Consider the following 18,070-nt stretch of genomic DNA (forward strand, 5'->3'; position numbering starts at 1 on the left):
TGAAACAGAGGCCCCTCACTTCTGTAGGGCACTTGGCAATCTCTAGGAAACATGCATATACCCACGTCAGTAGTGTATTACCTTGGGACCCTGCCATTCCAAGAAGAAAATGCTTTCTCCTACTGCTTTGTAGCTCTAAGATCATGGAAACCTTTTAGCATTTTAGCAGAAGTAGTAAATGCCAAACAGCCAAGCTGATTTTAAGGTCTACTTAAAAGGTAAAATGGCCAATAGCGATTCAGTGCTTTCTATCAACGAGTATCTAAAAGTCTCAGCCCTTCAAGAGCACAAAGCATTTGTTCATGCCCTGGTAGCTTAGGACTTACAGGGCTTTGAATAACCAATGCTTTGCAGCCTAACTATGTTTTTCAGACACAAGCCAGAGGTGCTTGCAGACCAACTCATCTTCAAGCACACGTTCAAGGTAGTCCCAAATTCAATGTCCCATCTGCTTCCCCACGCAAGAGCAGCAGACTCGTCTTTCCTTCAGAGCCGAGGGGAAAACCCTGCAGTATTGCTGCGTGCTGACAAACTACACAATCACACAGGGTTGCAGAGCAAAGTGAACAGGGTGGGGACAATGCATGGGAACACCACCAACAGGCTTTAAAACAGGCACACCGGCACTGCAAAAAAATAAAGGAAAAGGAAAATATCACAAAACAGGAAGTGGGAGAAGGGAAGGGACAGAACCAGGATGGGAGGATTTTTTCTTTTTTACTTACGTATTCAGCAGTGTCATCTGTTTCCCACTGGGCAGAGAACAAGAGAGGTTTTGCACATGAGAATACAAGAGGGGAAAGAAGGGAAAGACAGAGACACAGCATGAGGAAGGAGTTCCTGAGCAAGCAGCCACACAAGGTCAGAAGTTACCAGGCCAGCATGAAGGAAGAAGTAGAGTGGGAGAAATTAGTAGATTCCACTGTGGCCTTTGCCTGTCTTAAAAGACTTCCCAGACACAGGGAGGATGGATGGTATTTAGTTCAGTGCTGGGACAGCAGTTCATACTCTTCCACAATAGCTATTGTCTGGGAGGGCAAATGAACTGCAGAAAGACAACATATACCTTGTCATAGAGACACTCATCTACTTTCTCCAGCATTGTGTTGCTTTGGATGAGACAAGGCGGCTGGAGCACCCACCCCCCTCAAACCTTCCATGAGAGGAGACTGGAGCAGGAGACGAATCCTCACCTGGGCATCAGCCAGCATGATATCCTTGATCTGGGGCAGCCCCCTGGCCTCGCCATTCTCCATGCGTACATAGTGGACCTGGTAGCCGCGAATCTGGCCATGCTGGCGGTTCTGGACTGGAGAGCGCCAGAACACTTGGATTGCAGTGGAGTTCAGGACCTCCACCTCCACTTTCCGAGGCGGCGCACTGGGCACTGCGAGGAAGGGAAGAAAGAGGTTAAGATTTGGGGATTTGGGGGATTTCTAGCTGAAGCCTGTCACTTCACCTATGGGACATACGCACACCGAATCTACAGCCCTGAAAGGGTGGGGGAGACTTAACAGTCAAACTAGATCCCATCATCTGCCACGGCCTTTATTCAGTGGCACAGGGAAGCAGTTCTGGGGGATCTATCTGCATGGCTCGGAGACGTGTATGGAAACAGGTCCATCTTGTAGTCCAGCCATTCTTCCACAGGCTCCTTCGTCCCCAGCTTGCTCAGATGGAAGAAGGCATACAGATCACATTCTGAGGGCAAAGCCAATTTCTAATGAGCCAGAACAGCTCTGGTCCCGCCTGTGGGATGTTAGGGTGGAGCGGGTGCAGAGGGGGACTTGCCCGCAGAGTTCCCTCGACTCTTAGGCAGGGCAGCTGGGTTGCCGGTTACAACCGCTGCATAATCTCAAGACAGGAAACAAGAGATGTCTTGGATGGAATTTGGGCTAAATTTTTGGAAATAAAATAATAATAACGGGCATGACAACTTCATCTGCAAGAAAACAATAGTTTTTCTGAGCAGGGTATTCTATCCATTTGGATGTGGGCAGATGCTCAGGAAAACAGGACCCACACTGTGGACAAACCCGTTGCTCTTTTAAATTCTTTTTATCTGGGATGGCGGAAGAAAGCCTGAAAAGTTCGGAATTTACTTATGTTATTTACCTGACCTATATTTTTTCAGGGTCCTACCTCACCCTCACAGTGAGGGTGCTCTCCCTTCATGCACACATTCACATTTTTTCCTGGTTTTATTTTACTGTAGAAATGCCAGGGAAATTCAAGTCTTCTTGTTCCTGTTTGTGCTAGAAGTCTCTGAGCTGGGCCACCGAAGTGGAATCTAAACTGCTTGTCACTGAAAGTTTCTGAAACTTTTAACAGAAATTCTTCCTTTCTACCACTAACCAAAACTGTGACTTAAAGAGGAGCTAGTAACATGGAACATGTGGGAAGAACTCTTAATATTTTAAAACAGTTTCTGGCAGCAATTGTCTCCTCTTCTCTGATTTCATTTCCATGCTGCCTCAGCCACTTCCTTGCTCAGCAAGAGCATCTTTGAAGGAAAACTGGCGCAGTCAAGGCTCAGAGGCTTGATATTGCCCCCTCCCAATAAAAAAAAAAGAACCCTAAAGCAGGGAAGGACACCCCTACAGACCCCAGTTCCCAGAGGGACCTGGGGAGATGGCAGCAAAGGATGCTGCACGTCTTGGACCAGAGGCTGCGCTGAGGCCCCGTTCAGGCTTTGGTCCTGCACCACACAAGCCACGAGAAGGGACTCGACATGTCCTCCCCAGCGCGGGAAAAGCCCGCTCCAGGGACGCGCATTCACCCGGGGACTCGGGGAGAAATCAGAAAAAGTGCAATTACCGTCTTCATCTGTCCGGACGATAACCGGCGAGCTCTCCGGGCCCGGCCCCACCTCCGTATGAGCCACGACAGTGATGCGATACTCTGTCCACTTCTCCAGGGACTCCAGCAGGATCTGACTGGTGGTTGGGGGGATATCATTCACCTCCTTAAGCTCCGTGTCCTCAGAGTCCAGCGCTCGATAGTAGACGCTGTATCCAGCCAGGATGCCATTTTGGCTTTCAGCCGGAGGCGGCCGCCAACTTACCAGAATGGCGGTGGATCTGGTGCTGACGCATTTTACGTCTTGAGGGGGGGCAGACGGTTCTACGAGGGGGGAAAATTCAGGAGGGAAAGGGAAGAAGGGGGAAAAAACAAAAGATGGGAAAGATAAAAGAAAAAAAAAAGGAAAATGATAACAAAAAAATCTAAAATAAAACGTACAAAAATTTGGTTTAGGAAGATAAAATTAAAAAAGGGGAGAGCTTTTTGTTGTTGTCTTTTTTTTTTTTTAAATGAAAAGAAAAAAAAGCCAACGGAAATGAAATGGGGCATCAAAACTGAAATGTTATAAAGGAAAGGACTAGAACAGCAAGCGGGCTAGCCAAGAGGGGTCCTGCTGCTTCTACTAAGTGTAGCTGGCGCAAAACTAAGCACCCAGCATTACCCTATAAAAGAGCTTCCCTTTAGCTCCCTGTTTTACAGCAGTCTGGCAAACCCTGCCCTGGCTGGTAAAGCACTTGTTTCCAAACTGCAGTCTCTGGGATCTGAGTTTCTTTCAAGGGATCTGTGAAAAATAAGTTAAGAAAAGCAAATCTTTTGCCAGGAGGCTTACATTTAAGAGTCTGCACCTCCAGATGGAAGTTATTAGTTGCCCGCAGACTGAAGGAGGTGAAAAATCACGGTGGTAATGCCCAGGATACTGCCAAGCAATGAGCCCCCAGCGTGTTTAGATTGGAGGGTTTTAGAGAAAATACTTGCGAAGGAGGGAGGCAGCAGGTTTGACAAGGCATTCAGGTACCCAGTGGAGTTTTCAGAAGCGGCAGCAGGTCCAACTCCCGTTGCACTCTCAGCCTGAACTACATAAGGTATTTCTGAAAGTCCCAGGAGGACGCCCTTGGAAACGCGGCCCGACGCAGCCGCGTGTTCTCACATGGCAACAGTCAACGGTCCAAGGGCTGATTTTCAGGAGACGGGGAAGGTGTAAACCACAGCTTTCTAGAGCGGGGCTGCTCACTTCGGTGTTTACTGAACTGCAGTAGGTAATTTTTAGCACGGTCTGCTCAGTAGGAAGCAGGACGCCGACACCAGCTCCGGCAGACGCTACGTGCCAGCGCGCATGTTGCCATACCGCACGTTGCCATACCCGGGCCATGCAAGAAACACGGGTTTGCTGATGGAGATGCCACGGGTCTGAGACCTTGCTGAAGCCTGGACAGTCTGCCACTTCTGTACCCCGACTGTAACCTGGTCACTTTGGGAAATCTTAGACCAGGCTTCTTTCAATCACGAAGTACAATCAATCAATCAGCCCTGGTAAGCAGGGAGAGCGATACATTTTCAAAGCAACTCCGCAAATCTGATCTCTCCTGATACAGCCAAACTGCAGTAAATAGTTCTTAACTCTCTGCAGGCACTGCCAGAAACTGGGGTGTCCTTATAAGCCCCCCAAGCATCACTTGCAAAAAGCACAGGATAAATGCTGGTCATCGTTTCTCATTTCTCTGTTGCTTTTTAATCAACAAAAGGCTCTTTTACTGAGGAATGATTTTTTCAAACCTCTTACTCCCATCCTTGAGTCACAAAGATGTTTAGGCCCAGCTTGCCTTGAGGGCTCCGCTAAATCAAGTCACGCTTTGCCCAGTTTGCACTGGAATGGAAGCCACACGCTCTGCATATGCCTCCGCTAAACAGAGGTAAGTGGGTTTTGCAGAAAGGGTAAAGATAGCCCTCACGCTGCAGTGCTGAGCACTCTGCCCAGTAGGACATTTTGGGTGTTGTCCTCCTACTTTCATGCTTTATTGCTACATTTTGGCTGTGTTTAAAATGGCAGAATGAAACCCTTATCCTCAGAAATCCCACTGCAGAGGGTGATGATCCCCGGCCATGGCTAGCCACGCAAAATAATACAAAATATGTCAAACAAACAAAACCAAAAGGAACAAACTGGAAAATAAAACATAAATCAAGCCAGTAATTTCAAACAAAAAAAAAAAAATCAGAAAGGAAATCATAATAATAAAATAATACTGATATAAAAAGTGACTCCTTCCAGAATATTCCCAGTCTGTTTACCTACCTTCCACGCTTCAACTGCTAACTTATAAGACTTTCTTACGAGAGAACAAGAGAAACTGAGCTACGAGGCCAGACCAAGCTCCTGGTGGGTTTCTGCACGTGACTGGCTTTTAAAATGCCACCCTGCCCCGCTGCTAGCTACCCCAACCGAGCTACCCCCCGCCTGCCAGCAGGACCCTAGCTCTCGCAGTAACGCCAATTTTGGACCCCAATCTATTCTCTTCTGCTAAGCTACCTGTGCAGAGACCCCAGAGCAGGGTGGCAGGTTCCCACTGGCGGGTTTCCTTCCCCCTACGGCTCTCTCCATCTGCGGCGTCTCCAAATCGGAGGCGCACTGCTCCTTCCCACACCCCAGGAGCAACTCAAGTCCCTTTCAGGGTCTGGAGGAAAAGACTCAACCCTCTTCCAGTGCCTGCCATGATGCTCTTTGCTTCGTTTTTCTCCCCATCAGGGGCTGGTAGTATTAAAAGCCACCTTTTCTGCTTAGCAGTCCAGCCGAAGCCACCACGGCTGAGAAACCCACTGCAGAGAGGGTCTGACCTGACCTACCCTTTCCATCCTGAAACTCATTATGAAAGCCCCAGTAAGCAGAGCCCGAGCTCCAGCTGGCACTTGGGTTCACTGTTTGCACTGGCAGCTGCTGCGCGTGGCCACGCTCGCTTGCTCACTCACCCTCCACGCTCCAGCACAGGGACCTACCGAGGGGCCCTGGAGCGAGGCCTCCTTTTGGGACGGTTTGCACTTTCTCTGGTCAAAAAGGTGGGGTGGGTGGGTGATGGGAGCGAAGGCCCAGATCGCACCCGGACCCCGTCCCCGTCACTCTCATCGACTACAGCACCTGGATGAAAACAGCCACCAAGTGCTGGCTGGCCATACTGGAGACGCATCTGGGGAGTTCATGGCACTGTGAGTTTCCTTCACAATCCAGCCCAACCTGCGTGACTCTGGAGACGCGCACGCGCGCGTGGGGACAGCACCGAGAAGGTGGGAGCTGCGCGCAGGAGGCAACGTACCGCAGCCCACACTGGAGGCTGCGAGCTCATCTCTGCAACCAGCCCCCTCGCTGGAAAGGGACCCGCAGCACAGGCAAGAGCCCCCCAGCCAGGACATCATCACCTTTGTCCGTTGGCCTCTGTTTTTACCGGGCAGACGGCTCTTTGGGAAGCCCTCCCCGCCCTCCCACGGGCTCCAGGACATACATCAGTGTGTGCAGATCCACACACGTGTGCGTGAGCCTGCAGCGACAGGGTGGACTGTATTTGTGAATCCGCTTGAGACCAGCCAGTACTCACCTGAACTGCATCTTTTACATGCTTTAAAGTTGACTGTCCAAGCCACAAGAATGACCCTTACTGACCTTGCACAATACAATGTTTTTTAACCCTTTAGGTACCATAGACTTTGTATAAGTTTCATTCACTTCATATACTGTGAGGAAGGGGGAAGGGAAGGAGAGCAGAGCTAATGGGTGGGGGAAACTTCCTTTCTTAGGAAGGAACAGAGGGTTAGAAAGCCCCATTGTTCCTCTACACCTGCACACACAGCCTCACAGCACCCACCCTGCCACCCCTGTCTTTTGATACATGCTTTGCACTCTGAAATTTCTGAGTAGGAGAGTTGCCAAGGAGCCCTGGGAAGGTCATGGCTAGTTAGAAAGGGCAAAACAGCTTCCTCCAACCAGGAGATTCTGTTGTTTTTACAATCTACGTCTCTGGTACTTGAAGAGTTAAAACCCAGCTACTTCAAGAAGAAAAAGATACTTTACCTTTAGTTTAATGGATTTTACTTTGGTTATGATGCTCAGGAGGAGCCACCCTGACAGGGAGGTGGAGGGTGTTGTGCAGAAAGGTGTGCAGTGCAGGGAGGGCTGCGGCATGCAGGCACATGCTTGCCAGCTGAGTTAGGAGGGGAAGGGCACCGAACGCCTCGGCAGGCTGCGGGAGGACGAAGGAGGCTTTGCCGTTGCAGAGACAAGATGCCATCGTGGTGTGAAACCGCCCAGCAAGAGACAGACAGACAGAGAGCAGGGAGCTGGTTTCACTGGGCTGCGAGAGCATGCAGGCAAGCAAGCAGACAGCAGAAGAGAAAAGAAAGAAGAGCCATGGAGCAGGCCAAGGAGGAGCTGAACAGAAAAGGAGCTGCAGAGGGAAGACACAAAAGCCTGTCCCGAGCCAGAAGGTCTGTGAGCCGAAGGATGTCACCCGGACCAGGGAGAATTGACTCGTTCCTCCAACAGCCAGCCAGGAAAAAATGTTTCACCATGTTACAGGACACTGACAGCTCCCAGCTGATGTTCTTAAGAGCATTAAATTAATGAAACTATCCCTAGGAAAGCTGAGCTACAGAGAAATAAACCAGGCCTCATCCTGGGCAGGTGCCAAGTTAGAAAAAGCCCCAAAGCCTTCCCCTTTCCCGGATCCCCTTCTCTCCACCCTTTAGGGAAAAAATTTCAGCATCACTAACCCTACCGCCATCAGCTCCCACACCCCTCTTCCAGCCTGTTTTTATCAAACCAGAAAGCACAAATCCCAGACCCTCTTTTCCTCCCATCCCCATGAATCTCAAAGAAGGGAAACCCCTTGGAAAACAGAAGCAGAGTGTGAGTAAGTTTGACACTTATTTTTCAGGTCCTTTCAGTTCATTTCCCCCCACCCCACAGTGATGCTCCCTCTGACAGTACCATACTGGGATCAGAACCAGCAGATTTGCAGCACAGCCAGGAAAGGATTTTCTTTCGGTATGTAGAGAGAGTAAGAAGGGGGAAAAAAAAAAAAAGGAAAAAAGGGGAAAAACATTTGAAGGAAAGAAGAAAACAAAATATCTTTGAATGGACTGGAGGCCTGAGAAAGCCCCAGCAAGGAAGTCTGTCTATGCAGAAACAGACTCCCCTTTCTTCCCACCCCTGGGGGGAGAGAAAGAGAAGGAGAGAGACAGGGGAAAGAGAGGGAGACAGCAGGACGTGACAATTAAAATGGAAAGATGGGGCAGGCGCCCAGCCGAGAGCCCGCTGCTCTCCCTTGTTAAGGACTCTGAGAGATGGGAGCAGGCGCTCTCTCTCCTCACACTGGTGACCAGAGCCATTTCTGAGTTAGTTCTGCTCCCGGCTACTCCAAACTGCAGCGGAGTGATTTAGTAGAGATGAGAGGAGACAGAAAACACAAAGAACAGCTGCCACAGCCACTCATGCAGTGAAAAAACACCTCATTTAAAAGCAAAGATCTGTGAAAAGCCCAGGTTGAAATATTGCCATCCAGGGTTATTGTCCCCAGGGCAACAGCGAAGGGAGACAATCCATTAAACTAAAACCAGCACATTTTGGTTGCATACGCTCCATCCTGGTGTCATTAGTATCCCCCCCACAGCCTCCACATGATTCCTCTCTCCCGCGCTGCCGGAGCCCAAATGGGACTGTTCCCAGCGCTCGCTGGGCCAGCAGGCCTTCCTCCCCACGGCTATGAAGTCGCTCATGGAAAAGAGCATGAGGACTGCTTTCCCAAAGGCTGGTGAAGACATTGGACTTTTGATTAATCACCTTCCCTTCTCCTCTTCCTCCCGATTCCCACACCGTCTCCCTGCTCCATTGCTTGTGCCCCCCTTCCAGAGAGCCGCTGCTCAGTTTCTGCGGGCGGACAGGCAAGCTGCGGCGCGACGCGGGCTGCCGTCCTCCCTGAGCATGCTCAGCACCGAGGGCCGGCGGGGCCCATCAACAAGCTCTTCACTGCTCCACACCCCATCAAGTGGATGGTGCTAACTGGCCTCCCCCATCACCCCCACCCCGGAGCATGCACCAGCCCCACTCTTCGCTCACATCTCAGCTATCTGGGGCAGCAAAGGGAGAAGGCAGCGGGTCCCAGAGGTCCCCCCCCGCAGAGCAACCCCAGACCTGTGAAATGCCGCAGCACCGCGAACATCCGCCCCACAGCTCCGTACCCCTGTGCCCACCATCTCTGGCTCCCTGACTGTCTTCCCCTCAGAGAAGGGTGGGAAAAGGAGAGACACCTACTAGACTGCAAGGTGCGCTCTCTGACCTCCGGGGTGAAGGCCCCCAGGCCCAGAGCCGAGCGGGCGGCCAGCCGGAAGACATACTCAGTGTTGGGCTTCAGGCCTTCCACAGTGAAGGAGGTCATTGGCTCGAAGTTCTTCGGCACCTGAGATGGGCGAGGGGGAAGAAAAAAATAAAAACAAACAAAAAGGAGCAGAGGCGAGCCCTGCCCAGAGACACCTGCCCTACTCCCCTCTCTCAACCACCTTGGGGAACAGAGGGCCGGGATGCTCCTCAGGGCCCCAACCCTTTGTGCTGCTGCTCTCTGGACTCACCTCCCTGCCATGGTCTCCTTCCTTATAGAGAAGCTCATACTTCACTATGATCTCCTGGCGGGGAGGGCTCCACGACAACACGATGCTCGTCTCCGTCTTGGCTTCTGCTCGGAAGTTCATCGGCTGCCCGGGAACTGACACAGAGAAGGAGCCCACGGGGCAGAGACAAGGTGAGACACAGGAGAAACCACATTAACTTGGCTAATTAGAAGACTCCTACTTTGTTTTCTTCAAAGCCTGTGTGAGATGAGCATGTCAGCAGCAAAATGCGACGCCGCAGAGTGGGCATGCCCTTCCTTTAACGCAGTGGAGGGTTAAATCCCACTGCAGGATGCAAGCATGTCCAGAGCTGCTGGAGATGGAAGATTCCTACTGGATCATATGCCTTTCTTGGCAGTGCAGAATACAGCCCTTCCCACTAATCCTCAGTATTAAAAGATTCTGGAAGTGGGAAGCCCCTGAGCAGCCTGTTGAGGACGCAGGGCTTCCTCATCCATGCCGTAAGTCGAGCACCCAAAAGCACACTGGATGACAATCTGTGATGAAGCACCTTTTGTTCTCAGCTCAACACATCTGCTGTGACACTTTGGGCTTTCTTTTGCTCTCTTTTTAGAAAAAGGCAAAATAAGGCTCATTCCCCACTCCTCTCTGAGAAGGTAGTTTCTGGGTACTTTGATAAGCACTAAGCTTCACCATTGCCTGAGCAGTGAGTGCTTTTAGGTCTGTTAAAGGCATTTAGAAACTGGAAGCAGTAAGATACCTCACTTTGAAACATGCCAAAGCAGAAACGGATTATCTTTGCATAATTCTTGTCCCACCCATTTAAGCAACAACCTTTCAGAGAAAAAAACAGATCAGAAATCATGCACCAGGCCCTTTGGCTCCAGCCACTGGATCGATCTTTCTCCCAGAAGGTTACTTCTAATTTTAACCAAACTAAATCAGTGAAGGAAAAAAATGCTCTGGTGACATAGCAGCCACAGCTGGATAATGCTGTAAGCCAACACTTCTCCCTCGTCCAGCCCAGTGCATCCAAGGTTAGTGACACAGGTTCTCACCTCCTTGCTGCGTCTTAACCTGGATGGGGTCGGAAAGAGGCCCGTCTCCCACGGAGGTGAAGGCCAGGACCCGGACTGTGTAGGTTTCGTCCTCAAGGAGGCTGCCCACCGTGGTCAGGAGGCTGTCATCCACGTTGTGCTTCTGCCAGTTGCTGACGGGCTGATCAGGCTCCATGGTATAATACACACGATAGCCACGGATCTGCCCATTGGGCTCCACTGGTTCTTCCCACTGGATGATCATGGTGGTGCTGCTCAGCATTCGTCCCTGCACATTACGGGGGGCACTGGCAGGAGCTTGTTCCCCAGTGCGAGTGACCACTGACTCGCTGGGAGGCCCCTGCCCGATGCTGTTGACTGCAGAGACCCAGATCTCGTACTCAGAGTTGGGGCTGAGCCCCCCAATACTGTAGCGTGTGGTGGTGATGTCCTCTTTGATCTGATACGGTCCATCCTGGCTTTTAGACTTGTATTCAATGACATAGTAGGACACAGGGTCTGGATTTCCAGAGTCCCAGGTGATGGTGATACTTGTTGCTGTCGTCTCTGTCACCACTGGTGTCCCAGGAGCCTTGGGGAGTGCTGAGAATCAGGAAGAACAGACATTTAAAAAACCAAACACATATGCTGAAATGGTGCCTAATTGGGCTAGTTAGGGCTGTAGGAGCCAGCGGCACAGTACCAATCACAGTGCGGCAGTTCAGTAAAGTGCTGCTGAAATATTATGAACCTTGTTATGCACTCTATTATCCTCCTTAAACTGCTCCATCAAAAGGAAAGTGTTCAGCTAAACATCTGGAATCATTAGCACAGACTTCAGCTGCACATCCGCCGGCTCACACGGCAGTAAGGAAAAGCAGTTTTGCAGGAGCTCCTTCCGAGCATGTAATCAGATCTTCCGAAGCAGCGCTGGCAGCCCAGCTCCGGCACTGCTGAATCGCTCCATGTTTAGTGTGCTGGTAACGATATAGTGCGGCCTGCGCTCTCCAGAACGAAAAAACTGTAAATACTTGGAGTGCTTCCTCTCAAGCCACAAACGTGTGTTAAGAGTCATCTCCCTGGTCCCTCATCCAGAAGACAACCTTTGGAGCTTGCTGGAGACTGCACGCTAAGTGTCAGACACCTTTAACAGCGAGCTTTACGTGTTTCCCTCACCACATGCTTTAGACCCTTTCCAATCTCATCTTCTCTAGACTTGAGCACCTCTAAAGCTCTAACTTCTTTCATCTTCTGCCTGGGAATGATTGCTTACATGCAGGAACATAAGGGGGAACCGAATACAAACAAAATGACAAAAGGCAGAAGGTACCAGCAGGGCAAGATTCCCCATCTGAGGAGATTGGACAGTTGGAAGCAGAAGCAAGGTATCTTACACAGCAGCTTTCTAAATTGATAGGATAAGACAGGGAAAAAGGGGAAGGAAGAAAATACTCAGGAGAATAAAGAGCACCTCACTCCAGCCCCAGGCATCCTTCTGCTAGCACGTGAGCCCACTCCCTGTGCAGAAGCTCAGGATGAGTGTCATGTCAAGATTCACTAGTTCCTACTCATTTCTGTTGTCGGACCTTCCTTAGTCAGATGCACTGATACAACAGGATTGTTTTTCTTTAGCCCTCCCCTTCTCTGAAGTATTTATCCTCCTCTCCCCCACCCCCCGCATCCTTTCCCACCCCTCTCCCCCCAGATCCCTCGTGGGCAATGCCAGCACTCGGAGCAGACACCAGCTCATACGAAGAGCTCTACACTCACCCAACCACAAGGGCATCCCGCTTGGGTTTTAATACTCCCCTGCTGAGGACAGAATAGATTGAAGATTGCACCCATGCTCCTTGTGGGAATTGCTAGCTGGAAGCCGGGGTTATTCCCCCTCTTGCTGAGGCAACAACGGCCACTAAGATGCTGGAACTAGGCTCTGCTGTAAGAGCACACATGCCAGAGACCCTCAGGGCCTTGGCTGAATCTCTAACCTTGGAACAGGACAGCATGCAGGCTTCAAGCCATCCAAGGCTCCTTGCAAACTGCCCAGCCAGACCCGTACCCCAGGACAGAAACAAGCATGCAGGGGTTTGAATCACTTTTCGTCATAACAAACAGCTCAGTTGTCCTAAAGCGAGGAAAAATCTCAAGCCACCAGCTTCCCCTTCGCTGTGGATTTCTTGGTGTGTGGGATCCCCGAAGATGCATGCACAGATCCCAGCACATGGCACTCATGGTGCCCAAGTTTGTCTTCTTGCTCATGCTCACATACCTACGCACATACATACAGGCCTGTAACAACACGGACTTACAGACATGCAGTCAGGCACCCACATGCCCATACAGCCACGTTGCTCCCTCTCCCATGCACGCACACACACTCATGCACGACTACCTTTTGACATGCGTAATTGTGACCCCACGCTCCTCATGTGCGGCTCAGACAGCCACAGGCTCACCCCATGCCGACACCCGAAGACACAAGCAGAAACAGGTGCCCACACAGTCACACGCTCATGCACCAGTGAAGGCTGACAGGCACAACCACGTATCTACAAATGCTCACATGCACAAACATGACACGTGCCCGCATTTGCTTTGCACACATGCTCAGATGCTCTGTGACGGCCGTGCACCCAACACGTGCCTTGCACATCTATACACCCATGCAGCAGCTCGCACGCTTGCGCATGCACGCTCCTACAAACGTGCGCAGTCGGGGAACCCACGCACTCGCTCACGCAGGCGTGCTCACACTCTCTTACATTTCACCGTGATCTGAGCAACGGCTTCTATGACTCCCAGACTGGACATGGCCACACACGTGTAGTTGGCTGAGTCCTTGACATCCGTGAGCTCCAAGACATTACGGCCCACAGGCATGTCATCTTCAGGTGTCAGGTCCTCTGCTCCCTGCATCCACTTGACGTATGGCATGGGCGAACCCACGGCCACGCAGGTGATGTTGACGTTGCCACCGGGCATGATTTCGTGGCTGACGGGTAAGATGGAGAAGCGAGGGGCCACACGGCGAACTGTGGACGAGACGCACAGAGGTAACAAAAAAACAAAACAAAATAAAAAAAAAAAAAAGAAAATAAAACAAAAAAAAAAGAAAGTAAAGAAAAAGAAGAAAAGGGAGAAAAAGAAAAAAGAGCAAAAGATAATTTAAATATAGATGGGGTTTGTCATCACTTATTGTCTTCCTTCATCAAAAACAAAACAAAAAGCAAATAAATTAAAAAATCAAAAACCAAACCAAAAAAAAAATTAAACTTCAAATAAATTTTTACTTCACAAACAATATATAGAATATAGACATAAAAGCGATATTTCATAGCAACAGGGTTCCATTGATCAAGATTAGACCCATCACAGCACAGATAAATACACAAAAATTTATTAGCAATTTCTCATCTTTACTGGCAAGAGCTGGCATGGCGAGCGTCGAAAAATCTCCTCCACAGCCGCTGGGGCCCCCAGCTCCCCGCTCCGCGCCCCGGGAAACCTGCTCCTCCCCTTTTCCAGTGGAGCCTGACTCCCACATCACCTTCTCCCACGGCAGAACGGAACAGCCCCTCCACCCCCTGAACGGTCCGGGTGCCGCCTCCGACTCCGGAGAGGGGCCCTCTCCCACCCGGTCGCTCCGTGCCCGAGGGCTGCTGCAGCGGTGGGGCGGTGGCAAGGAGAAGGCTGGGATGGAGGTGGAAACTTCTCATGATTTTGCCTCGTTGGACCCGCGGGATCCAACAGAGAGAGAAGTATCGCATCCCCAAATGCCAGAGAAACACCACTCACAAAGTATAGAGGCAAAAATATAAAAAAGGGAGGAGAGGGAGTCCCCGGAGCGGGACAGAATTTAGTCAGTGCCTGCGTGTGAGAACCGTCCAGGGAGAGGCAGTCCCCCTGGAGCGAGAAAGAGTGTGGAAAAGATGAGAAACTCTAATGAAATTTTTGTGGTTTTCGGGTATAGAAACCCTAACGAAGCCTCTTTAAGATCTGACACGGTTCCATCGATAGATGCAGCTCTCAGAGTCACAAACATCATGCAAAATAGGTAAAAAAGAGAGAGAGAAAAAGATAGAAAGAGAGAGGAGAATGCAGAGAAATATAATTTATGGGCGGCTAGCAAATGCCCACATGGATACTAATAGAAAGAGAGCGACAGAGAAAGAAAGGAAGACAAGGAGAAGGAGAACAAGGAGGGGAAGGGAGAAAGAAGAGAAAGAGAGGGAGGGGAGGGGGAAACCCACTTTAATGCTGCATACTTTTTCTAGCGGATGTGACCCAATGTGGTGGCTCACATTGTCACATCTCAGCCCTGGCGGAATAATAGAATAGAATTAATAAGAAAAACAAGGTAATGAAACTTTAACGTTGAGAAAACAGTGACATGTTCTGTGCATCTCCTTAGCAGAGAGGTGGATGCAGCTTCCAGACCTTACACAGTAAGAACATGGACGCAAAGGGGAGGGTGCGGTTTCCTTGGCTCCATTTTCTGAACTAACTGGGCTGGCCGAGCGGCCGAGGTGGGTGCTCATCCTTAGGGGTGAAAGCAGGAGAACAGACAAAGGAGAAACGTAAGTGGAGCAGAGAGGCCCTAGGGAGGGAGTTGAGGGCAAGGTCCCATCCCGCAAGCAAAGACAAACGGATACAGACCCCGAGAAGGTGCAGGCACAGCAGCAGTCTAAGGAGAAAAGGAGCACGGGACTCCTCCAGCTTCAGAGACAGCCATGCAGTAAAGTCCTCTCAGGTAGGGTGAGCGAGGGGGCATGAGAGTTAGGAGAGCTGGGGGCCTGAAAAATAGCTGTCCCTGCTGTCATATTCCCAGGTAACCTCTCTGAACAGCCTCTGTAAAAATTAGTGGCAACTGCATCCATGCACAAGCAATGCAAAGGACATCAGAGCTTAGCCTGCAATCACTCTTCCCAAGTCCTAGCGCCTTCAGGTGTCCCCTGGGACTGATGTCTTGGGTTTTTCTAGCATTTTATCTTCCAGCCTGCTTCCCTGGCTGCTGCTCAAGATTACGGATCTTTTCAGATGGGAAGGGTGCTGCCAGGAGAGGTAGTGGCTGTTTTCCATTTAGTGGGCCTTTGTTAAATGAAAGCCAATATAGCTTCCGCCTCCTCCTGCAAGCTGACCAGGAGATGTCTTCAGAGAAAGCTGCGCTCTTCCCATCGTGTTATCAGATCCTCTTCTGCAGTTACCAGTAGTCAGGAACCAAAGGCAAGGAAGAGAAGATCTCCAGATTTGCAGCATTAGAAGCTCAGAGATGTCAAAGGAGAATTCCTGCATGCACGGATTTGTGAAGAGGATGGATAGCATGCCCTCACCTCCAACGTAGTCGGGGAAGGCACTGGAGTGCAGAGGGAAAGGCTGCAAACTCACCTGGATGCTAACACTAGAAGATGACTTGCTGCTTAGAGAAAGGTCTAAGGAGAGTACCACGGTATTTGCACAGCCTCAGGCACCAGCGCTGGCTCACGAGAGCAGGCAACATGCTCCTTTCTGCCTCCTGTCACACCGCTAGGGAAGACTTTTAGCCCTAGACATGAGGGTACGTCCCTGTTGCCTACTCCATCCTTCTTTCCACTGTCTGCATCAGGAGGCACCGCATTTCAGAAAATGGAGCCATGTGAAGACCACACCGGTCACAATCTGAGACAAGATGGAGAGAACTTGAAAAGAAACAAGTGGGGTCAACATGCAGACAGATCTGGGGTGGGGATGACTCTTTTGAGGAGGGGCTGATATGTAACCTTCTGGAGAGGGGAGGCAAGGTGGGAAGAGGTGAGGAGAAATGGGGAGACATATGCCGGACAAGATCCGGTCAGCAAACAGCATCAACAGCAACAAACAACGGCAGGTGAGATGCAAACACTGAGTTGTCATGGAAACAGAACAAGACAAGTAATTCAAACCGAGGCTAATCACAAAGAAATAAAACTGAACTAAAAGAGAAAGAAAAAAAAAAAAAAGAAAAAGGAAGAACAAACCGGAATTTAATAACTGAAAAGCATCATTTGATGTATGGTGGAGTGCTGAGAATCGGAGTCTGAAGGGCACAGCCTGCTGCCGTCTGCGTGGTTTTGGGCAGGGAAAGGAAGAGATCCACTCACAAAACACAAGCTCAGGGCCACGGAGCCGGAGCCGTGCAGAGCACGCTCACGAACAACTGCAAAGCCGTTCCCCCCCGCTCCTCGCAGCACCCAAGGGTCTAGCTCAGCCTTGTGGGGTCTCAGGGCAGCACGACTTTTTGGCTGTTTTAACAGCATCTGTCACACTTAACTAATGGAAACAACCAGCACATCTGGATGCCAGCCCAGAACAATGCGCATTCTGCGAAAAGGAAGAATTTGGGGTTCGGGTTAGCGGCAGGCTAATGCAAGACCAAACAGGCAGCAGTACTTCTGTTGTGCATCCTGGTTTAAAAAAAGCTACACACTCCTGTGCGTGCACAAATATACAACCATCCACACACCAGTCTGGGATGTGAAAGTACTCCAACATTAAATGCTGGAGACCTCAAAGAGTCCCTAGACACATCCCTGCTATGGCTCAGGGCTGTGACAACTGCATTTATTGTAACAGGAAATACTTATAGGGCTCATCTCTGGATACCAAGAACCATCATGCCGCTGTTTATTTTAATGGCTATTCCACTCTGATTTGGCTGTTGACATGAGATTTGTCAAGCTGAGAATCTCTGCGTCAGTGTTTAGCTCAGGGCCTAGGAGGAGAGCGGTGGTGGGAAGCAAGCTTGAAGTGCAACTAAGAGACTGAATCAAGAACAATTTCAGCTCTGGGTCCAGCTGTGTTTCACACATAGCAGCTGAAAGAGTGAAATTTTACATGTAAAAATTGCGGTGAACAGATTCCTTCCATTTTGCTGTCCAACACATTCAAAGAACTGGAAAGAAACGAAGAACTGCCCTCTCTGGAAAGGAGAAGTTGGGATGGGGCAGTCAGATCTCTACTTTATAGACAGTTATCTAATACTGTCACCAATTTCTGGTTTTAAGAATCACCTTCCCTGAGTTTCAGGGATGTCTGGTTTCCACAACAGCTTTGTCAGACCTGTTTTACAACGCCAACTTGCATGCATACGTATGTGCATGCTCCATGTGCATGTGCAACATCTCCCGATATACACACACAAGCAGGCACACACAAACACACATTTTCAACGGCCAAAAAACTCTCAGGAGCTTTTTTCAAACAAGGATACAGCTCGTTACTGATAGAACCAGATTTTAGAACTGGAGCTGGATATTTGTGATGCAAGTCAAATTACTTCAATGCAGAGAAGCCATTTCTGAGGCACAGAAAGATTTCCTAGGTGCAGTGAGTTATGAGTCTGTTTAATATTGTCTATTTGATAAGTATTTCACACAGGCAAATTTGCATCCCAAATTCTGTTTAACATAACCTTCATTTAGAAACTGGACAGATCCACAACTTTTCACACCCTTGTAAAGCCAGTTGGTTTTGTTGCTGCTCATGGATGCAGAGAGGTTAACCCAGTTTGTGTTCTGTGAGTAGCATCTTTGGTGTGTTATTCTTTCCAGCGAGAAGGTACCAATCATCATCACTAAGGTTCCCCACCACCACCACTCAGTTAAACA

General features: G+C 49.9%; 1 protein-coding gene across 6 annotated transcripts in view; it reads right to left on the minus strand.

The window, feature by feature from the left end:
• PTPRS (protein tyrosine phosphatase receptor type S) overlaps window positions 1-18,070 on the minus strand; it is a gene marked incomplete at both ends in the record, with an annotated part of 97,239 nt that overhangs the window by 32,723 nt on the left and 46,446 nt on the right. For 3 of the 6 annotated variants that reach the window (XM_082011067.1, XM_082011070.1, XM_082011069.1), the window contains 6 exons: window positions 1,194-1,387; window positions 2,818-3,123; window positions 9,098-9,242; window positions 9,412-9,545; window positions 10,470-11,051; window positions 13,211-13,480. In XM_082011067.1, the coding sequence (XP_081867193.1) occupies window positions 1,194-1,387; window positions 2,818-3,123; window positions 9,098-9,242; window positions 9,412-9,545; window positions 10,470-11,051; window positions 13,211-13,480 (1,631 nt within the window). Of the gene's footprint in view, window positions 1-725; window positions 753-1,193; window positions 1,388-2,817; window positions 3,124-9,097; window positions 9,243-9,411; window positions 9,546-10,469; window positions 11,052-13,210; window positions 13,481-18,070 lie in introns of all 6 variants that reach the window. The other 3 variants (XM_082011066.1, XM_082011068.1, XM_082011071.1) reach the window with 2 other exon arrangements.

The sequence above is a fragment of the Phaethon aethereus genome (assembly GCF_964289735.1).
Source record: "Phaethon aethereus genome assembly, chromosome: 26".
Lineage (NCBI taxonomy): Eukaryota > Metazoa > Chordata > Aves > Phaethontiformes > Phaethontidae > Phaethon > Phaethon aethereus.